The following is a 24,250-nucleotide window of genomic DNA, read 5'->3' as shown; positions in this document are numbered from 1 at the left end:
TTGCATTCAGCGTTGTTTTTCTTCACGTTGAGCTCAATCTCCTCATTTGAAACATAGAAAAATAAGATACATTACAACCCATCAGACTCGAGCTGTTATAATAAACAAGCTCATTTTCACATCGAACAGTGATCTTGTTATGTTCTTGAAGTAAACTGACATTTCCTTTTGTTTTCATCATGTGGAGATAAAACTGCTGTACCAGATCCAGATGAACCTGTTCTTATCACATGACCTTTCCTCATTCTTAACACCTGACATTTATAAGATGCATTACAACGCTCGAAGGAAACTTTGAGTCTTATTACAATCAGAGAGATTTATCAAATTCCTACAACACACATCTACACAAACACTCTTCTGTTATGAGACGTTTATATATCTGAAGAAATTCGAGTTACATTCAATAAATGCCTCTTTATTTTATATAACCAAAATAAAAAAATGCAATGCAATTCAATACAGATGCAGTTCACATGAGCATCAGTACACAAACCCTGGCAGGTATAGATCTGCACACACTGAACTTTATACTCTAATAAACATTATACAAAGTGAAACATTATTTATTCTGTGCATCCCATAATGAAGATGTAAATGTAGCTATATTTAAGTCATGATTGAACACATTAAACCATTTTTCACATCTAATACACAAAGTTTGTGTAACATGTTAAATGTTGAGGAGCCGTGAAATCCTAAACTCAACTAAAGCCTGAAAACATGACTTAAATATGGTTTTAAACAAATGTATGAAAATATGACTTATAAGTTTAAATGACACACAATATTACGATGACTGTAATGGTTAACATCATTATCTCAGCACAACTCATCAAAGTAATGAATGTAAACATGATTCATGACATCAATAGATAAGAAGTTTGACCTTACAACAATGAATTCAACTAAGCAGTGGAAACAGATCCTGTATACAGTGAACAAGCAGAACAAACCTCCACACAAATAAACATTCATGTCATAATAATGTTGTGTATGATTGTGAGTTGTTGAATGCTTGCTAAACACACTGATATGAATCTTCAGATGACGCCTGAACACTTGTGAAGAGAAGATGCTGTAACACCAGCTCTGGATCATCACACAATTCTGTCAAATTATATATTTAGTTTTCTTTATGATCATCGTATCATTGCTTTAAAATGCACATTCACAAACACACTTTCTGAAATGACCTCTAATAAAAGACTGATCTGATTCTGTCTGATAACAAATAAACTTGCATTTTCTGTAAAGCTGCTTTGAAACACATTGTGAAAAGTGCTACACAAATGAATGTGAATAAATATAGTGAACAAAATACATTTGAGTTCAGTTATATTTTGTGTTTAAATGAATTTATATGAAATAATAATCCACAACATTTCACCTTGAAGACATTTTTAATAATTCAGCATCAAAACATAAAAAACTATTACAGCTTCAGGGTCGCAAACGGATTAAAGACTGATTGTTGTGACACGTGCGTAAATATTTACAATATTAATAATCTCTCACTGAAATGATCAGTATGGATGGAAATGAGCCAGAAACTAAAGATGTATTGATCCTGTAAAATCCTGTCGTGACATCACTGTGAACTTGAGACCTAAACCATGAACTCTGATAATATACAGCGACCTCCACAATGTTTGGAAAGTCTGTCGATGTTGAAAGATTTGAACTAATGTTTTGTTTTTATTTATACTGGTGAAATTCACAGCTAGAATTAGTCTTAATGAAAAACTCAAAACAGCTCACAGTACAAAAGGACATGTATATTATAAATAAAGAACGAGACTGAACTGAGGTCAGTTCTCAGCTCACGAGAGTTTGATCTAACAGTGTTCATGAATGATCTTCTCTCATGTTTGTGAGATCACTGACTCAGGCTCAGTTTCTTCTGTAACTTTACGTCCTCCAGCGTCCTGATCTTCATCGTCATGACAGGTTTCAGTTCTGTTGGGTTCTGGTCTGATCCAGTAGCTGTAGACTCACCTGCTCCTGCTGTTAAACAATATGAATAATTAAGAATATTAAATAGATCAGGCAGGGCTGCATTTCCCAATAAAGTCATTTAGCAGAGAGTTTACACATTAACTCAAGTTAAACCTTTTCTGGGCATGTTCACCGATCTATACCTATTGAGGTTACTTAAAGTAAACCTTCTTAAGTGCGACGTTAGGTTCATATCGATGCCTCGAGAATCGATTGTTCGCTCTAGCTTACGTTATAGAGTGGGTGAAGTATTGAGAAAACAATGTTTATTATAAAATACATTTATGAGGGATCACTGAAATAGGTAAAAAAAAAAAGAAATATGTGTGTGTGTGTGTATTTATAATTTAGCAAGTGTCCGATCCGCCACCCTTAGTTAACCAGCTACATTAAATGGCTGTTTGGTTTCGCTTGTTTTTGAAAGGGTCATTTATATTCTCATAGTTTGCAATCGTGTTTTAATGTTTTTCATGATTTGTGTTGATTCACATTATTGGTGTAAATCACATATTTGTGTATCGGGATAAGTGTCCCATCCAGAATGCCAATAACTCGCGGGACACCCACAATGGCATTGAAGCCTTGATGTGCCTCCATCACGTCGGGCCTGGTGAAAGGCATACGTATATAACCGGTGGCATGACGGAGCAGGATGTTTGTCACTGAGTGAACGCACCGTCACACCGAGGTCTTTCTCAGCCCATATTCATCCCCAAACCCCTCCAGAAAACTCCCTACGGCATAAAACGAAGAGCCGCCATGCAGCAGCTGATTCTCGGGACTGAGGGTGTAGCTCCGTCCAACAAGATTTTTGTCCAACAAGAAGTTTTCTCTTCTGACATACTGACTAACATGTTCTCTAATGAAATTGTGCAAATACACTTATTAACTGGCTCCTCGGATGGCGCGTCTTTGATTTAAGACAACTATTTGCTGTCTCGCTGCCATAGTTTGACCAATCTCCCCATAACATCCATTCACTTTAAATAGACTCCTAAGCCTTTCCTGTCAAATGGTTTGCCAGCTGATGTGCTTTGGGATAATAGACTGTGGTTAAAAACGCAAACAACCATCAGTGTATGACAATTTTATTCATGAAACACTTCAATAGCCTACACTGAGTGTGTTAAACCTGAGTATTTTATTAAAAACTAAGTTAAAGCAAAAATGTAAATTTAATACTAAATAGAATTTTATATTAAATTATTATGTTTATATATCAAATTAACTGCGATGTAGAAAAGCGCTATGAACCATCAAAGGCGATAAGGTATAGCTAAGAGCGCTCCAGATCAACCTTAAGAAAGCATGACTTACAGAAGGTATACTGAACTAAGAAGGCTTCAGGAAACACGTATTAGCGATAAGATACAGCTTAAGGTATAACTTAAGTACGACGTAACGTTCAGAAGGTTTAGGGAAACACAGCCCAGGTCAATAAAATCCATGAAATCTTATAAGATTCTCACCGGTGAATGTTGATTCTGCTCCTGCTGTGATCTGTTGGCTGAAGTTTTACAAGACCTCATTCTCGTCTGTGTTAAGAGCAAAACATGTTATTTAAAGAGTTTGATTTCCAGGAAACATGTATGAAGCTAAAAGTCTCACATTAAAGCTGATTTATTACATGATACTGACCTGACAAGACTTCAGACACGCTTGAATCTCTGTGAGATCAGAGAGAAGAGTGAGAGAATTTAGTGAAGATATTTAGTGCATCAATCATTACTTCATTACCACACGCACACACACACACACGCACACGCACGTACACACACACACACACACAGACACAAACAGACACACACACACAGACACACACTCACTGGATGAAAGTTGTCCTGAAATCACCACAGACAATAAGAAGAAACATTCAGAGGGAAAGAGAATAAATCTCAGATCCATCACTGCACGCTCACCATTAACTGATCAGAAACAAAGAGAAGACATTTATATTGATATATTATCATCACAGGAAATATTACACATTTTACTACAGATGAGAAATTATAACTTCAATAATTTGAGATGAAAAATCTATTCAGTGTCTCAATAAAGACCTACAGCACTGAATCTTGTTTAGAAACACAGATATGAAAGTGTTTGTGTTTTCTCGCCTGTTTTCAGTGTCAGTTCTGTGATCAGAACAACAGCGCCGATGAAAACAACACCGACTGATCCAAACACATACAGAGAGACAAAACGATGAAAATCTGTAATGAAAGACAAAGATCAAGACGTTACTGCACAAATCAACAATACTTTAATAACATTATCATTTATACACGGACGTGAAATACTTATTCTACTATAAACTGATGAATGGATTTTGAGGCCACAGCCAATATATAGATGCAGAAAAACATCACACAAATAATTTCTGACTCTTATGTAATAGGCTTTTATTAGTTCATGTTACGTTTCATCTGTGTGATATTTCAGTCCTTTTAAAGTCAAATAAATATTTGAATGTGTTACAGTGTGAAAACACAAAAGATCTGTTTATAATAACACTGATCTCTGATATTATAAAGTCTATAACTGCACATGTAGACAAACTGATGGAGATTAAAGCAGAGAAACACAGAGTCACACAGAGAAGATGTCTGAAGTAGATCATCAATACTGTACCCAGAGAAATAGAGAGCCAAAAGCTCTGATCTGAGAATCTGACAACTGCCCAGAGAATCTGCAGAAACACCATCACACAGGCCCATCCAACAGGATCTGTGAATTAAAAACAACAAGATATTTATGACTTCATAAGATTGACAGATATACAGCGAGAGAGCGAGAGCGAGAGAGAGAGAGCGAGAGAGCGAGAGAGAGAGAGAGAGAGAGAATGAGAGAGAGAGAGAGAGAGAGAGAGAGAGAGAGAGAGAGAGAGAGAGAAAAATACTTCGCACTTTTATGTCTGTATTGATATAGAGTGAGAGAGAGAGAGAGAGAGAGAGATTTTTTTGATTTTTAAAAAAATACTTTATTACAATTTTCCGCATAAAACACTTTCAACAAGTGTTCACAAGTCAACCTTTATCACTTTACATCTACCTTTTTTTTTTTTTTAAACCACAAGGAAAACAAAACAAAACAAATCCTTTTTTATACTAACAAAAGAGAAAAGAATATTTTTCCATCAATAACAGAGCACAGAGCCCCATTCTTACACCATTTCATTTCAAATGTAAGAACATCATCCATGGATGTATAGAAATGGAAATCAATGAGTATTCTTGATTTTACTGTGGCTAAAAACAGAGTATTAATATCTTGATCTACACCTTGTTCTATCTTGTTTTTTCTACTCATATAGATTGCTAACTTTGCTTGACCTATAATAAAATTTAAACACTGACACATAAATCTCTTTCTTCTAACATATTTAAAACCACCAATAAATATATCAATAGAAAAAGATTCATTAAAACTATCAAATAAATTGTGTAACAAATCAAACAGTCTTTTCAGTCTAAAACAGTCCATATAAGCATGAAAAACAGTTTCTCGCTTCAAACAAAAAAGGCATTCTGCAGTAACAGATAAAAGCATTGACTGCTAATGCACCATGTAAAAGTCTCCACTGTATGTCCCCAACTCTTTTACTTAAAGGTGGCTTATACAATGATCTCCATTCTATTTTCTCATCATCACACAATTTTAAAACAGCACGCCATGGTGTATCAACCCTTTTATCAAGCGTTTTTTGGTTAAAAACAAGAACACAAGCTTTATAAAAAGATTTACTAGTACTTGAAAAAAAATTAAGACATAGGGATTTTCCAGAGCTTAGAAACTTTCCTGAGACATCATCTAACACAGGTAAAAGAAAAAAATCTGATAAAACATCTCTTTCATTAGGCACATTTTTGCCTTCACAGTAGTCCAATAAAAGTTTCAGTTCATCAGGAGTGAGTCTTTCTTTCCATCTTTCTAATAAGTGAAACACAAATCTTCTTGACCTAATCTTCAGACTCATAGCAACTCTTTCCACATCTCCAAAAACTGGTCCAGATAAATTAACTAGACTCCCCATTGTACATATTTTGGAAGCCACAAGTGTTTCAGTTAGTCCAGGAAATGTACAGTCACTGTGCGTTAAATCAAAGCATGCTCCATGTATTAGGGGTTCTTCAAGGAGCCAGTAAAGCGATTCAAAATGTCCTTCCCTTTGTACTTTGAACATGTTCCACACTCTAAAAAGATTCTGATAAAAAATAGGCATTCCATTGATGTTCAGTTTCGACAGGACCATAAAAAAGAGATTTCTGTCCAATTTCAAATTTCCAAGATTTTGTAGTATTTTACACGCAACTACTTTCCAGCTTGAAGTTACTGATCCACTAAGAAGTCTTTGCAAAAATTGTAAACGGAAAGCTGCTGTTCTACTTCGAAGATGTACCAATCCTTGACCTCCTTCTTTCATGGGTAGAACCAATATACTCTGAGGAACCCAGTGTAACTTGTCCCAGAAAAAATCAACTAAAATCGCTTGAATCTCTGCCAACAAACGCAAAGGAGGATCTATACAGGTTAATTTATGCCATAAAGATGAAGCTATTAAATTATTTATAACTAAGGTTCGACCTCTATATGACATATTTGGGATTAACCACTTCCATTTCTCAAATCGACCTTTTACTTTCTCAATAACTCCTTCCCAATTTTTTTGTACAGTTGCTTCATCTCCTAGAAAGACTCCCAGATATTGAAACCCTCCTTTCTTCCATACTAAACCAGGGGGAAGGGAAAAACACCCTCTTTTCCAATTCCCTATTAGTAGAGCTTCACTTTTTTCCCAATTAGTTTTAGCAGAAGACAGTTTTTTTAAATCCTCAAGTACACTCATTAAAACCTTTACATCACTCTGTTGGCTAACAAACACTAAGACATCATCAGCATATGCAGAGAGACTTATACTTTTTCCCAGCATTGGCACATTAAAACCTTGTACATTTTTTCTTAATTGTTCTAAAAAAGGTTCAATTGCCAATGAATATAACATTCCAGAAAGCGGGCATCCCTGCCTCACACCTCTAAGAACTTTAAAAGGAGTGCATAAGCCACCATTAATTTTGAGTATACTCTCAACATCACTGTACAAAACTTGAATTTTATCTATAAAACTTTTACTGAAACCAAAAGCTTTTAGCGTTTCCCATAGGTACATATGTTCAACCCTGTCGAATGCTTTTTCTTGGTCTAGCGAAATCAATCCAATGTCACTATTTGATAACCTAGAGACATCATAGATATCCCTAATAAGGGAGATATTATCAAAAATAGACCTTTTGGGGACACAGTAGGTTTGGTCCGGATGGATCACCTCATTCATGACTTTTGATAATCTGTTTGTTAAAATCTTGGAAAGAAATTTATAGTCACTGCACAGAAGTGAAACAGGTCTCCAGTTTTTTATCTCTGTGAGGTCTCCTTTTTTGGGAAGGAGGGTTAGGACCGCTCTCCGGCAACTCAAAGGTAGAAGACCTTCGTCCAAACTACCATTGAGTACTTCTAAGAGATCCTCTCCCAAAATATCCCAAAAACATTTATAGAAGTCTATTGGTATGCCATCAATTCCAGGCACCCTTCCTGATTCCATGCTCTGAACGGCCTTATGCAGTTCTCCCAGGCTGAGCACCCCTGAAATCTCTGCATTAGCTTCATCAGACACCTGTGGTAAATCCTTGAAGAATACACTCTCGCTGATTTTGTCTGGTCCTAATTCACTTCTGTACAGTTTCTCATAAAAACCAATTGCCCTCCTCCTAATAGCTACAGGGTTGGACAACAGAAAACCTTCCTCAGATTTCAAAGCGTGAATTATTCTCTTTTGTCCATTTTTCCTTTCAAGATTAAAGAAATACTTTGAAGGTGCATCCATCTGGTCAAGACTTATAAATCTTGACCGGATCAAAGCTCCCTGTGTTTTAACCCCTAATAATTCTGCCAATTGATTCTTTTTTTTGGAAAGAATTTTTAAAAACCCTTGTTTTGATTCTGCCAATTCCTGTATCTTAATTATATCAGTCTCTAAGTCTCTCATTAACTGATTTAAAACTTTAGTGCTGTTGTGAGCATACTGCTGACAATACTCTTTAATCTGTATTTTTCCAAAATCCCACCATTTTTGCACTGATTGGAAAGATGCTTTTTTTGATCTGTGATCAGCCCAAAACAGTTTAAAAGTGCGTATAAAATCCTTGTTTTCTAACAAAGTTAGATTAAAATGCCAATAAGCACTTTTAGGCTTGACAGAATTCAATATAAAAGAACACTGTACCATACAATGGTCCGAAAGACCAACAGGAAAAATACAACAATTTTTAAAAATACCAGCATGATGCTTAAACACATAAAATCTATCCAATCGTGCCAGAGATAAAACATTATCACGTGCATGTGACCAAGTATATTGTCTCTTATCCTCATAGAAAGACCTCCATACATCAGTTAACCCATGTTTATTAATTATTTGAATGAGACGTTTTCTTGAAAGCATATGGGGTTCGATATGATTCCTGTCACAATTACTCACTGTACAATTAAAATCACCTCCCAAAAATAAATAATCATCATTGGAGACATCTTGTAAAACAGAACATAGTGTATCTAAAAACAACATCCTATCAATGGTTGAGTTGGGGACATACACACAAATAAAAACAAATTTATAATTGTCCACTTGTGCCCTCACTTTTAAAAGTCTACCCTTCAAAACCTCCTCAACTTGGTATGAGATCGGATTAAAGGTTCTTGCAAACAAAATTGCTACTCCTCCACTTAACGTGGTATTGTGGCTAAGAAAAGATAACCCTTCCCATTCTTTCATCCAATCATTTACATTGTTCACATCACTATGCGTTTCTTGAATCAAAGTAACATCTATTTTTTTCTGCTTAATAATTTCATACAGCTCAGCTCTTTTTCTATGATCTCTAGCACCATTAATATTCAAGGAGGCAATCTGCACTTCCGCCATACTGAAATAAATAAACAAACAAAAAAAACCAAGCAAACCCAAAATACTTATATTCTTAATCCTCATTTTCACTTAACTCCATGCCAACCTTCCTCACAATTTTTTTTAAACGGTAAAATTCCTTGTTTGAAAGGCACCCTTCTGCTATAAGACTTTTGGCTTTGTCATAAAACTGCTTTAGATCAGTGAAATATTCCTTTACAATCACACCTCTTTTGTTTTTTGTGATACTAAGAAGGCGCTTTATTTCTTCAGCATCATAGCTTCTGCTTATACCTTCAGTCTGAGACAACACTACACTTGAATCAGACATTTCACTTTCACTTTCTGACTCTTCCTGTTCTTCAAACGCTTCTCCTTTTTTAAAACACTTTGCACTACTGATCCTTCCCACATTTTTCCTTTTTGTCGGTACTTTGAACATCTTATTTTCCGCTTCTGTCTCAGGCACAGCTTCTTCCCTCATTTTTTCTACTTCACTGTTCAACAATTTAGTTTCAGCATTTAAGTCAGTTTCTGAAATATTCCTACCTTCACTCATTGATTCTGTTGAGGTCGATCCAGCTTCAACAGGCCCCACAACAGATGTTCCTTCCCCAGCAAGTTTGTCTACGATCAGCACTGCTTCGGCCAGACCGACCTCAGAGGATTTTGCAGTAGGCCCATCTTTCTCATTTGCAACACTATCCTTACTGCCTCCAGCTGCATTACTCTTGTCAAGGCATGAACGGATTAAGTGCCCTGATTTATTGCATCCGAAGCATTTCATTTTATCAGTGGTTATAAACACTACATATTCAAAATCATCCACACGGAAATTTAGTGCCAAATCAAGTTCAGCGTCATCTTTGATTACCATGAAAGCAAATCTCCTAATTGAGACAATATGTTTCAATAAAGGAGACTCGCACCCGATCGTAATCGTTCTAATCGGCGAGACCAACTTTCCATAACGTGAGAGCGCCTGTGTCACAATATCATCACTAAGAAACGGAGGGATATTGGATATTGTGACTTTCTTTGATGGTAAAATAAGAGGCAAAACAGGTGTCAGTATTTCGTCAATGATTATACCTCGCGCAACCACCTCGTTTGCTCTTTCCACTGTATTCAAAAAAATCATGGTCGCGTTATTCATTCTGGATGCAGAGAGAATATTTTGATGGCCAACAACTTCTCCGACACCCAGACAGCAAGCCTCCACATTCGCCACGGATAGCCTACTATCTTAACTCCGTGACGCCGTGTGAGGAGATCAAGCCCATTCCCACCCTGAGCTGCCATGCTTTCAAAGAAAGCAGGCAGCACGAACAAAACAAACACACTACAATAAACAATATAAATAAACACAAACTACGGATAAGAAAACAGAAAAAAGAAAAAAGAAACAAATACACGCGCTCACACTCGCTAAGCTTTCGCACACGCTCCACAAACGCCCACGCATGCGCAGAGGGAGAGAGAGAGAGAGAGAGAGAGAGAGAGAGAGAGACAGAGAGAGAGAGAGAGAGAGAGAGAGAGAGAGAGAGAGAGAGACAGAGAGAAAGCGAGAGAGACAGAGAGAAAGCGAGAGAGACAGAGAGAAAGCGAGAGAGTGATAGAGACACACAGAGAGAGAGAGAGAGAGAGAGAGACAGACAGAGAGAAAGCGAGAGAGTGATAGAGACACACAGAGAGAGAGAGAGAGAGAGAGAGAGAGAGAGAGGGAGGGAAAAGGGAAAGATAGTGAGTGAGAGAGAGAGAGAGAGAGAGAGAGAGAGAGAGATCGATAGAAAGAGAGAGAGAGAGAGAGACAGAGAGAGAGAGAGAGCGAGAGAGACAGAGAGAAAGCGAGACAGTGATAGAGACACACAGAGAGAGAGAGAGAGAGAGAGAGAGAGATACTTTTTTGACTTTTACACCCACTTTATTAGACCATCTATTAGCCATTGTATTGTAACCTATCTACTCAAGAAACACGAACAAGGGGAAAGAATGTTAATAATAATAAATAAATAAATAAAAATAATAATAATAACACGTTGAACATCTCCAATTAAACAATATCTCTCCATCTTCACAAAGTGACAATATAACACCATTTACACACCATTTGAATTCAAATTCAAAGGCGTATTGCACGCCTGGAGGGGGAAGAACGAACACGGGCCCGCCAAGCAGAGCTTGATCTGCGTCTGCAAGTCCGTAAGCTCGCAATTGAAGCTGATAAAGAGGTGTAGCTTCGTAAATTGGAGATCGAAGCTGCTAAGGTTACTCCGGTCTCCTCTGAGCAATGGAACTTCTCGTCGGTGAGGGATAATTCGGGCAATTCGGGTTCTACCACATTTGATGTGGGAAGGCATATTGCATTGGTTCCGAATTTTAGAGAATCTGAGGTGGATAGTTATTTTAACGCTTTTGAGAGAATCACAACTTCTTTAGGTTGGCCGAAGGATGATTGGCCATTACTTTTGCAATGCAAATTAGTCGGTAAAGCATTGGAAGTGTATTCTACCCTGTCCTTGGAAGATGGCCTTAAATATGATGTAGTTAAATCGACTATTCTCCGATCTTATGAATTAGTACCAGAGGCTTACAGGCAACATTTTCGAAATCGCAAGAAAACTGCTACTCAAACTTTCGTAGAATTTGCACGAGAAAAAGGAATTCTCTTTGATAAATGGTGCACTTGTAGTAAGGCTGACGATTTTAATTCACTCAGAGAACTTCTGTTACTTGAGGAATTTAAGCAATGCCTCCCTGAGCGGATGGTGCTGTATTTAAATGAGCAGAAGGTGGCGACACTTTCGCAGGCTGCTGTGCTGGCAGACGAGTTTGTGCTTACGCATAAAGACGTTTTTCATGTAGCAAATGCTGAAAGGAGTTCCTTGTCCAGGTCTTTAGTGAATGGTCCGACGCCTAAGCTAAATAATGAGAAATCTAAAGAGACTTGTGACTGTTTTTACTGTCATAAGAAAGGACATGTGATAGCTGACTGCTTATCTTTGAAGCACAAACAGAATTTTCAGAGGAAAGAAGTTGCATTGGTAAACTCTGTGAATTCATGCTTGCTTTATGAAAAGGGAGCTGTTATGCCAGACCCTACTTATTTGCCTTTCTTACTAAAAGGGTTTGTTTCCTTAACAGGCAAAAAAGAGGACCAGGTGGAGGTCCAGATGTTACGTGACACGGGAGCTGCGCAGTCTTTTGTATGTGCTGACGTGTTACCCTTTTCAGGTCAATCGTCAGTAGGATCTAGCAGACTCGTGCAAAGTTTCAGTATGGAGATTACGAAGGTACCTGTACATCGTATCCATCTCCAGTCTGACTTAGTGACCGATTTTGTAGAGGTAGGAGTACGTCCAGCATTGCCGGTGAAGGGGGTGTCTTTCATTTTAGGCAACGATTTAGCTGGGGGGAAAATAAAACCTTTACTTGAGGTGATGGATGCTCCGTTGGTCCATCTTAAGACAGATGAGCTAGCTCAGAAATATCCGAGTGCCTTTCCTGTGTGCGTCGTCACACGCGCCCAATCTAAGAAAGACCATGATATAGTTTTATCTGACTCTTTCTTCTGTGCAGATGGGGAGACTAGGGAGGTTGTGGAAACCCAGTTTCATGACAGTGACCAGGTGAAGGATGTCGGAGTGAGTGATTCTTTGTCTTTAACTCGCGAACAACTCATTGAAGCTCAGAGAAATGATCCCTCTTTGGCAAAATGTTTCAAATTGACAGAAAATGAGAAATTGGACAACGTTGCGTTCTTGGTAAAAGACGGTTTACTGATGCGAAAGTGGCGTAAAAGTAATACCTTAGAGGATGAGTGGAACGTAGTCTATCAGGTAGTGATTCCCACTACCTTTCGCCAGCAAGTGTTGTCGTTGGCCCATGATCATTTGTTGACGGGACATTTAGGTGTAACAAAGACCTATAACCGTGTCCTGCAACATTTCTTTTGGTACGGGCTTAAACGTGATGTAATTCAGTATTGTAAGACCTGTCATGTGTGCCAATACGCAGGAAAACCTAACCAAGTGATACCACCAGCTCCGTTAATTCCAATCCCTGTGTTGGGGGAACCTTTCGAACACGTAATAGTGGACTGTGTAGGGCCTTTACCAAAGTCATAATCTGGTAATCAATTTTTGCTTATAATCATGTGTACTGCTACCAGGTATCCAGAGGCTATTCCATTGCGTAATATTACAGCCAAGGTAGTTGTTAAAGCTTTAACCAAGTTTTTCTCCACCTTCGGATTACCAAAGATTGTACAAACCGATCAAGGCACTAACTTTCTATCCAAGCTGTGCTCACAGGTTTTTAAGTCACTAGGCATCACACACCGTACATCTAGTGCATATCATCCCCAAAGTCAGGGAATGCTGGAAAGGTTTCACCAAACCCTAAAAGCAATGTTACGGAGGTATTGCATTGAGACGGGAAATGAGTGGGACGAAGGAGTTCCATTGCTTTTATTTTCAATTCGAGAAACTGTACAGGAATCTCTCAAATTTAGTCCATCCGAGCTGTTTTTTGGTCATACGGTTAGAGGACCGTTGAAGGCTCTGAAAGAGAGGATTTTAGGTATCGAGAATGAGGAGAAAACCAATGTGCTAGTTTATGTAAGTAAGTTCCGTGAACGACTACAGAAAGCTTGTGCACTGGCTCGAGAATCCTTGTCTAAAGTTCAGGGACAAATGAAAGTTCGTTATGACAAACATGCTGTGTCTAGATCTTTTTCAGTTGGAGATCAAGTGTTGGTCTTACTTCCCATCCCTGGATCTGCATTATCGGCACGATTTTCTGGACCATATGAGATTCTAGACAAAAAGAGTGAAACTGATTATGTGGTGAAAACTCCTGACCGGAAACGTCAGAAACGAGTATGTCATGTTAATATGATAAAAACTTATTATACTAGAGGTGTCTCTGAGGTAAAACCTCTTTCCACGAAAGCTGAAAGTCCGGTTGTCTCGTCAGTTGGTGTTGCGTGTGAGACGAATCCAGTGGTGGAGCATCATGGGTTTGATCTGGATGGAGTCTTGGAGGCCGATACACCGTTATTATCAGCTAGGCTATCAAACTCTGAAACTCTGGCAGATTTACCGAACTTCTTAGCACATTTTGAGGTGGATCAAAGGCAAGATGTGGTCGAACTTCTGGGCAGATTTACTTCTGTGTTGGGGGATGTTCCTACACTTACACACGTGTTGCAACATGATATTCAGATAAGTAAGACGCAACCAATTAAACAACATCCTTATAGAGTTAATGCTTTTAAAAGAGCTATAATGAAGCAGGAGACCCAGTACTTGTTGGAACAAGGATTGGCCAGTCCTAGCATTAGTCCTTGGAGTTCCCCGTGTCTTTTGGTGCAGAAATCAGACAGAACTAAACGTTTCTGTACTGATTATCGACGGGTGAATGATATAACTATTCCAGATTGCTTTCCGTTACCGAGAATGGAAGATTGCGTGGATAGTGTAGGTTCGGCAAAGTTTGTGAGCAAACTCGACCTACTTAAAGGGTAATGGCAGGTTCCATTGACCCCTAGAGCATCAGAGATTTCGGCATTTGTAACACCAGATTCCTTTTTGCAATACAACGTTATGGCATTTGGATTGCGAAATGCCGCTGCTACGTTTCAGAGGTTGGTCAATTTCGTACTTGTTGATGTTCCTAACTGTCAGGCATATCTGGACGATGTGATTGTTTTTTCACAAAACTGGTCAGAGCACATGGCGCTATTAGAAACTGTGTTAAAGCGTCTAGAGAATGCGTCTTTAACACTAAATCTTGCTAAATGCGAGATTGGAAAGGCAACGGTGACCTATTTAGGTAAACAGGTGGGGCAGGGTGAAGTGCGCCCTTTGTCAGCCAAAATTTCGGCAATTAGCGATTTTCCTGTGCCAATTACCAGACGTGCGTTGCGTCAGTTTTTAGGCATGGCCGGGTATTATCTGTGTTTTTGCCGGAATTTTTCTTCTGTTGCAACTCCCTTAACCGCTTTACTTAGCCCTGCAACTTCATTTGTATGGTCACCTGAGTGTCAGAATGCTTTTGACAACATTAAAGCGTTGCTATGTAGTGAACCCGTGTTGTCTGCCCCAGATTTTTCCACACCATTCAAGTTGGAAGTAGATGCCAGCGAGGTGGGAGCAGGTGCGGTATTGTTGCAGGAGCGTAAAGATGGAATCAATCATCCTGTCTGTTACTTCTCAAAGAAGTTTAATAAACATCAGCGTAACTATTCAACTATTGAGAAGGAGGCTCTAGCGCTACTGTTAGCACTTCAACATTTTGATGTGTACGTTGGTTCCACCGTTCTTCCTGTAACCGTTTATACCGACCATAATCCACTTACTTTCCTTCTGCGCATGTACAATCAGAACCAGAGGTTGATGAGATGGTCTCTCATCATTCAAAATTATAACCTGGAAATAAAGTATAAGAAAGGTGTGGATAACGTGGTGGCAGATGCTTTATCTCGTGTTTGAAGAGAGTTTAGTTTCTTGACCATGTGTTTTGTCAAATTCTATATTATGTATAGAAGTTTGTTCTTAAGGGGGTGGGTGTTGCATCCGCTATGTATTTTGGTTGTTTCCTTTTTCTTTCTCTCTATCATTCTCAGCTGTCATTAGTTCTTAGGTCCGCGATTGGCTGATCCGTACATCAATCATCGCCAAAGAACCAATTGGAGCTCACCTTCCCTGTATAAAGTGGAAGTGACCAGAGGAAAGAGGGAGGAGCGGATTTTCTTTTGTTTGCATTGACATTCTTGTTGTTTGTTTGCTAGCCTTCCCGATTGATGTTTTGTTGATGACACTGTGTTTTGGGGGATTCTTTTGACTACATTTTTAAGGTTGACTGTTGGATTGCTTGCGACGTGTCTACTGATCATTCACAATCTCGGACTCAAGAGTGATGGGACAGTAGCATGTCACGTGACCTACATAACACAACACTTAGAACCTAAGTTTGTAAATACACACCAGGTAAGGAGCGGGTGCTACTTTATGTATTTATGTTAGTTAGTTAGGGTAGCTTAGTTGTGTAAGGTGTTTATTTCTGTCTTTATTTCTAAGATAGTTAAGTACGTTATTTTGATAAGTTAGTAGATGTTTTGTTTTGATGATTTCTTTGCTTTAGCCCCGCTCATAGTCCCTCACTTTTGTGTTCCGTGTATTTGTTTACAAGTTGAGTATACCTTCTGTAAATATTATTTTCTAAGTTCACAATTACTTTGTAAATCGATCGGGTGTTTTCTTATGATTTTGAATTACTAAATTAATTATTAATTCAAATTTGTCTCTGCCTGTTTCATCACATCACACAATTTTTCAGTAACTGAACCCGTTCATTTATTTCATTTCAATTTATTTTACTTTAATAAATATGTTACAGACCCTATTTTCTCCTAGATATATTTTAAATAGGGAGACGTAACACCATTGTATTGTAACCTATCTACTCAAGAAACATGAACAAGGGGAAAGAATGTTAATAATAATAAATAAATAAATAAATAAAAATAATAATAACACGTTGAACATCTCCAATTAAACAATATCTCTCCATCTTCACAAAGTGACAATATAACACCATTTACACACCATTTGAATTCAAATTCGAGCAAGTTATCAGTCATTTGAAAAAAGCTGTGCTCAACCCTTATTCTAGATTCCACCAAAGCAGTGAATAGTTGAAGAACATCAACATTTCGCCCTTCAGCAGCTAGCCTGCCAGACTTCCATATGGCTAGTTTGGCTTGCCAAGTAATGAAATTAGCCACAGTGCACTGTCGTATGTGTGATCGTGAGTACTTGCAACCAAAAACAAAAAGGACCTTATTAAAAACAAAACCCAAATTGCCGATTAAGCTTTCTAACAAGGTAAATAGCGGCACCAGTCTAAAACACTCTGTGAAAACATGAAAAACTGATTCCAAAGCAGGACAGAAAGGACAACCCGCTGAAACATCCGGATTAAACTTGGAAACGTGAGTGTTGGTGGGCAGCACACAATGCATTATCCTCCACTGTAAATCTCCTGACCGTTTAGGAAGAGGACCCTTATAAAAAAGCCTCCAAGAAGGAGAGATATCCGAGGAAACAGTGAGAAATTCTCTCCATTTTGTGTCACATCTGTTTTGAATAACATCAAAATACTCAGCTTTAACGCAAATGTGATAGAGATCTCTTTTTCCAGCAACCTGGAAATCAACTTCTAGTAGACTAGCAAATGTCAGCAGTTTCCCGTCACGATCATCTTCTGTAAAAATCCTTGGAGAGACAACAAGCTTTGGGAAAGAAACCCTAGAAGGACCCCCAGACAGAAAAATGCTTACAAACAAGCGGAGGGTTGCAGGAAAAGCCGCTTTCAAACTGCCTACAAACCGCTAAATGGTCCTAACTGACCTATAGCCTGTTTGATTACAAATGTCTGCCATTGAGCTCCATGTTTTAGATGAAAAATCTATTAAATCAGAAATTTTAGTCAATCCTTCATCCATAAAGGATTTAACAATTGTGTTAGATGTGCCAGTATTACTACTTAAAAACGAGTTAAAAAACAGTGGTTCATCAAGGCCGAAATGATGGTTTTCCTGGCGAAGTAGTTTAAAAACAGACCAGGAGTTTAAAACAGAAGCATAAAAAGTTGCAACTGATGAAAACCGATCACCATTAAGAGACATTAAAAACAATTGTCTATCAAGACCAAACCCACCAAAAGTTCTGAGAAAAGTCAGACCAAAAGTTTAAATTCCATTGGGTAAAGTAGGTTTTGAGCTGTCTTTAGCCTCATTGCTTTCACCTTGGTTGCTAGATCAATCAGCCGGCAGAAAAAGAATCACAGGGGGAAGCCAATGGTACCCGTCCCAGAAAAAGTCCACAAAAGTCTTCTGCAATTTTTGTAACAACTCTTTTGGTGGATCCAGAACATTTAGGCGATGCCACGACATAGAGGCTGCTAGATTATTAACAATAAGCACCCTAGCCCTATATGATAGCTGAGACAGAATCCATCTCCATCTCTGCAAACGTCCGGACACTTTTTCAACAATATCCTCCCAGTTCTTCTGATTATACTGATCCGTCCCAAGGAAAACTCCCAGCACTTTGAACCCCTCTAAACACCAGGAGCAGTGCTGAGGAAGTACAGGAGGACCTCTACCTTCCCAGTCACCCAGCAAGAAAGAAGCACTCTTTTGCAAGTTTATCCGAGAGGAGGAGGCTTTCTGGTAGACCTCAAGAGAATCTCCCAAGTTTATAATGTCCTCAGCTGATCTGATAATGACAGTGACATCATCAGCGTAAGCACTAAGTCTCACAGTCACTGAATCGGAGGTGAACAGGCACACAATTGATACCCCACCCAGCTTGTTTCTTAGAGCTACCAATAGTGGTTCAATGGCAAGACCATACAAAATACCTGAGAGATGCCCCTTGTCGTATGCCTCTACTTACTTTAAATGGTCTCGTAAGGGAGTCATTAATTTTTAATATGCTATAAATATCTGTGTACAGCAGTTTAACATAAGCAGTAAAAGACGGACCAAAACCAAATGCTTTAAGACACTTAAAAAGGAAGTCATGATCAACCCGATCAAAAGCCTTCTCTTGATCCAAGGAAACAAAACCTAGCAAAAGCAAAAGAGATCATGTCTCGAATCAAAAACAAATTATCAAATATAGTTTGTTCTGGGATGCAGTATGACTGGTCAGTATGTCACAAGGTTCAGCCCGATAAAGGTCCTCATAAAAACTCAGTGCATGGGATATAATGTCATGTTCCTCAGTAACTTTTCCCCCTTCCGGCAGTTTCAAACAGTTCAAGATTTTCTTTTCCCCCGTCTTCCTCTCCAGGTTGAAAAAAAAGGTTGTTGGGGCATCTATGTTATTAAAACTCAATAATCTTGCACGAACAAGTGTCTCCTGGGCTCTATCCTCCAACAGATTCCGCAGCAGGAGCCTATTTCTTTCCAATGCTTCTGCAGTATCCACACGGTCCCCTTCAAGATTGAGTTGTAGGATTTCTTGTTAAATCTGTGTCATCTTCTCGTGAAGGATACTTTTGTTGTATGCAGAATATCTCTGACAAAATAGTTTAATTTGGACTTGCCAATGTCCCACCACTGGCTCAGAGACTTATACTGCTTTTTTCTCTCTCTCCAAACCTCCCAGAAAAACATGAAGGAGTGCACAAAGATGTGATCTTGTAATAGCCTACAATTGAATTTACAATAAGGGTGTTTGAAGGTGCTCTGTGCAGTGGTGACATTAACAGACAGATGATCTGATAAGGCAGTGGGAAAAATGCTGCTATTAAAGAACTTATCTCTTGCAGTTTTCTGCACATAAATTCTATCTAGCCTCGCACCAAAAATCCTATTGGCGTTCATTCTCAGCCAGGTGTATTGTCTAACCTGAGGGAAAGATTCCCTCCACACATCTACAAGATCGTGGTATGTAATCAAAGCCCTAAGCACATCAGCTGATTGACTGTGGGGTTCAGCATGGTTCCTATCTAAAGTGTGATCCAAAGTGCAATTAAAATCTCCAGCAAGAACAATAGTCTTCTCATTAGGAACAGAACTTAACATAGTCTTAAGCTGTTCAAAAAAGGAAAATGCGCTCTGGCCCAGTATTAGGAGCATACACATTAATAAAAGAAAAGTTGACCCCCTGAATTGTCGCATCGACTCTCAGCAGGCGACCAGAAATCTCCTCAAAAACATTTATAGGTTGACCTTTAAACTCAGGTGCCATAAGTATCGCAACCCCTGCACTCACGCTGGAGCCATGACTCAATATAGCCTGACCCTTCCACTCACTCAGCCACTGTATCTGATTATTAACATCAGTGTGGGTTTCCTGAAGAAACACTACACTAATGCTCTTTAGCATGACATAATCTAAAAGACTGGTCCGTTTAACAGCATCACGACATCCATTGATGTTAAAAGAGTCAAGTGTCAACGGTGCCATGAAAAATAAAAGAAATACTCAGTAGTGGCAATACACAGAAGTACGCCTGAAATGAACATACCCAATTCATTTTTTACCATGTGAGTTCAAAGAGCTTCTAACATTACTAAACAGCTTCTTAAGACGGTACCGTTTGGGCCTATCAAGCTCGTCATACGTGGCCTTTTTCATAGCCAAAGTACAGGACGCAAGAAACAGTTTTTAAATCGGCAAAATGTGACTGTATTTTGGGTTTGCGATGCCCCTTCGTAGCATCCAGAAATTTATTAATTTGCTGTACGGAGTAATATATGATCTTACCTCCAGAAATCAATTCCATTGCGTCATTTTCAGTGATCTGAATGTCCTCATATTCATAGTCCAAATCTTCATTTTGTGACTCTACATCCCTTAGCTCCTGAGATACGATATCCTCTTGGCTTTGTTTTAATAAGTCATCTGTGTTTTCGATATCAGTTTTCACGTTCGCCTCAGTCTCGGGCACCTGCTGCGAGGGAGCTCGGCTCACCTTTGCCGACGGGACAGCGGGGATATGACTCGGCCCTGCCAACTCCTCGGCCGCCTTTAGGCCGTCATTTGGGGCAACCAGCCCCGGTCTCCCCTACGGCGAGTCAGCCGGCACGGAAACCGCCTCGGCCGGCTGGGGTGGTAAAGCCACAGCGGCCGCAGCGGCATCCGCGCCCGTCACTCGCTCACTATTCTCCGCCTCGGCAGCTCGAGTCGCATCAGATACCGCTGGCCTGTCCCGATTTGTGCATGTTTGCCTGATGTGTCCAAATGCACCACAGATAAAACATCTCATAGAGTCAGAGCTAATGAATATAGTGTAATCCTTGCTATCAATGTTTAGTTTAACCGATAGATTTAATGAATCACTCTGAGGATTTAAGATCATGAAAGCCTGACGCCGGAAAGACATAACATGCTTAATTTGTTTTTTTTTACATCCAAGCGGAATCATTTTGATAGGACTCGCTATTTTTCCGTACCTCTGGAGTATTTGCTCTAAATGTTCGTTTTTTAAACGGGGGAACATTAGATAGTACGACTTTTTTTGACGGGCTTGATAAAGGCAAAACAGGTACAAAAGTATCTTTGATTACTAGTCCAGATTCGATTAAATCATTCACCATTTGACTTTCACTCAAAAAAAACACAATGGCCTTATTCATACGGGAGGCCGATCTGATATGACCGCCTCCGACCGCCGCACTCACGGCTATCAGACAATCCTCCACAGATACCGCGGCATCAGGCATGCACTTGCAGCCATGCCCGAGCATCAGCTGCGAAAAATCCCCCATTACCCCCACACGCTGACCGAAGTCAGTAAAGGAAGTAAAGTAAACCTACACTTAGCTTAAAATCTTAATACGAAAAATAAAAATTAAGATAAGATACACAGCGAGATACTCTCACTCACACTCACACCAAACCGCTCCTTCCACTCGCTCCCAGCACGCACTCAGAGAGAGAGAGAGAGAGGGAGGGAGAGAGAATCTCGAATCTTGATAGAGAGAGAGAGAGAGCAATAGAGAGAGAGACAGAGAGAGACAAGGCACGAAGAGCTTTTTATGCTATCAAAAGGAATATAAAAATCGACATCCCAGCTGGAATTTGGCTTAAAATAATCCAATCCGTTATAGAACCAATAGCACTTTATGGATGTGAGGTTTGGGGTCCCCTCACCAACCAAGAGTTCACCAAATGGGACAAACACCCAACTGAGACTCTGCAAACAGAAATGTGTAAAAACATTCTAAGGGTACAACGCAAAACCCCAAACAACGCCTGCAGAGCAGAATTAGGACTATATCCTCTAATAATTAAAATACAAAAAAGAGCGATTAAATTCTATAACCACCTTAAGAACAGCGATACAGAAACACTTCATCACAAAGCCTTACGTCATCAGGAGCTGAACCCAGAGAAAAGTTGTCTCATCCAACTGATCTCAGAACTAACTCTAAAACCCCAAACGTGTCCAACTGAACCCCAAACTCCAGCCAGAATTAACCAAATGATAAAAACACAAAAAGAAAAATATCTCAAACACTGGACAGAAGCAACAGCTCAGCAAAGTAAACTTGAATGCTATCGGTCATTAAACAGAGAATATAAAGCGGCAGAATACCTCAAAAGCGTCTCAGACCCTAAACTAAGAAAAGTGTTGACCATGTACAGACTCAGTGAACACAAGCTCACTGTGGAGACGGGCCGACACAGACAGACATGGACTCCAAGAGAAGAGCGACTGTGTCCACACTGCACACAGAGACAAGTGGAAACAGAGCTGCACTACTTAACCTCGTGTCCAAACTATACGGACATCAGAGAAACATTCTTCCCCCAGTTTCATAAACTTCCACAAAGACTTCAACCAGTTTCAACAACAGGACAAGATCTCATACATACTGGGAGAAAAGCCCATCAGCTCAAACCTGGCGGCGAGATACTTCAAGTCCTGTCACGACAGAAGAGCAACAACCAGCACAACACACACAAACTGACACTTATGACAGGATCCTGTCACTTTCACTAAGAACTTTTGTCAATACTTCGCACTTTTATGTCTGTATTGATATGTACGTATTGTTTATATATTCTTATATAGGATACTTTTATTTTATTTTGTACAGAATGTTTATATTTCATTTTCCTGCTTTGGCAATGTAAAACACTTTTTATCATGCCAATAAAGCTTTTTTGAATCTTGAGAGACGGAGAGAGAGAGAGACAGAGAAACAGAGAGACAGAGAGAGATAATTTAATTACAGTTTCTCAACCCTTTCACAACACTTGGATTTAAAATCCAAAAACACTCATTAGAAATTGGAAAAGTAAAGTTTTTTTTCAATAACAGAGCACAGAGCCTCTCTTTGACACCATATGTCTTCAAAGACTAATAAACAATCAATTGATTTATAATAAAGAAAATCAATTTGCAACCTTGATTTAACTAGGGCAGCGAAAACTTAGACCACATTGAAAGCAATTTTTTTTTCTATTTTGTCTTTTCTACTCATATAGATTGACATTTTTGCCTTTCCTAATATAAAACTTATAATTGACATTCCCTATGTTGTGTCCTTGTATACTTAAAACCAAGAATAAAAAGCTGCGTTGAGAATTCCACATTAAAACTTTTTAAAACAGAAAAATAATCTTTAAGCCCATCACAAAGTGCAAAAAGTGTGGAAAATGGACTCCCTCTGAAAACAAAAGGGACATTCTTGACCAACATCTGGGTTCAACACAGAAATAAAAGCATTAACTGCAATGATGCCATGTAAAATTCTCCACTGTAAATCTCCTTTCTTTTTAGTTAATGGTGGTTTATAAAAAGATCTCCACTGTGGTTTTACATTTTCTTCAACACTTAAAAAAGAACGCCAAGGTGTATCTACTTTCCCATTTAAAATTTCCTTTTTAAAATCTTTGACACAGGTTTTATATATTTTCTTCCCACTCACTTCCTTCAATTCTAAATGTATAAATTTTCCTGACTCTAGAAAAAAGCCAGTATATTCATCCAGTTTTGGTGATAAAAAGATCTTTGGGAATTCGTCTTTCTCTCCGGGAAGAATTTCCTTAGCACTATACTTAATTAACATTTCATTCTCTTCCGTTGTAAGAATGGACTTTAAACCATGCACAACTTTACTTATAACTCGTATTGAATTAAAACCCAACAATGCTGACAATTTTTCCACTTCTGTAAAGTTTGGACCTGTTACATTCACTAGATGTCCAAGTGTTATAACTTTAGCTTTGATAAAATACTCAGACATTGAAACACCACCATAACCTCTCATAGATTTAATCTAGCACCATTAACCAACGGCTCTTGGAGAAGCCAGTATAAGGACATTGTTCGCTTTCTCTTTCCACTTTGAAAGTATTCCAAACTTTAAAAAGATTTTGATAACACATAGGTAGTTTTTTAACATTAATATTTGTTGGATTCATTAAAAATAATGTTTTTTCAAATTTAGTCCACCAATAGTCTTTAATATAGCAGAAGCCACTGGTCTCCAATTTACAGCTTCAGGTCCAGTCAAGAAACGTTGTATGAACTGAAATCGAAATGTAGCAGCCCTGCTTTGCAAATTTATGAGTCCTTGGCCACCTCCTTCCTTTGGTAAATATAAAACACTATGGATTATCCAATGCAGTTTGTCCCAAAAAAAGTCTACAAGCATTGATTAAATTTTCGCCAGCAGATATGATGGTGGATCTATGCAATTTAGACGATAGCAGAGTGAAGACACAACAAGATTGTTAATAACAAGAATACGCCCTCTAT

At 38.7% G+C, this 24,250-nt stretch overlaps 1 protein-coding gene across 1 annotated transcript in view; it reads right to left on the bottom strand.

Annotated features, from left to right (window-relative positions):
• Positions 1-399: 399 nt before the first annotated feature.
• The window catches only part of LOC306894382 (uncharacterized protein), a 46,042-nt gene continuing 22,191 nt past the window's right edge, over positions 400-24,250 (bottom strand). The window contains exons 8-13 of the mRNA XM_079456885.1: positions 4,630-4,725; positions 4,116-4,211; positions 3,825-3,923; positions 3,637-3,665; positions 3,468-3,533; positions 400-2,007 (exon numbers count right to left, since the gene is read on the bottom strand). Of these exons, the coding sequence (XP_079313011.1) occupies positions 1,954-2,007; positions 3,468-3,533; positions 3,637-3,665; positions 3,825-3,923; positions 4,116-4,211; positions 4,630-4,725 (440 nt within the window). The 3' untranslated portion in view covers positions 400-1,953. The remainder of the gene's footprint in view (positions 2,008-3,467; positions 3,534-3,636; positions 3,666-3,824; positions 3,924-4,115; positions 4,212-4,629; positions 4,726-24,250) is intronic.

The sequence above is a fragment of the Barbatula barbatula genome, assembly GCF_947034865.1.
Source record: "Barbatula barbatula genome assembly, chromosome: 5".
NCBI lineage: Eukaryota > Metazoa > Chordata > Actinopteri > Cypriniformes > Nemacheilidae > Barbatula > Barbatula barbatula.
This window is presented reverse-complemented; position numbering and strand designations above follow the sequence as displayed.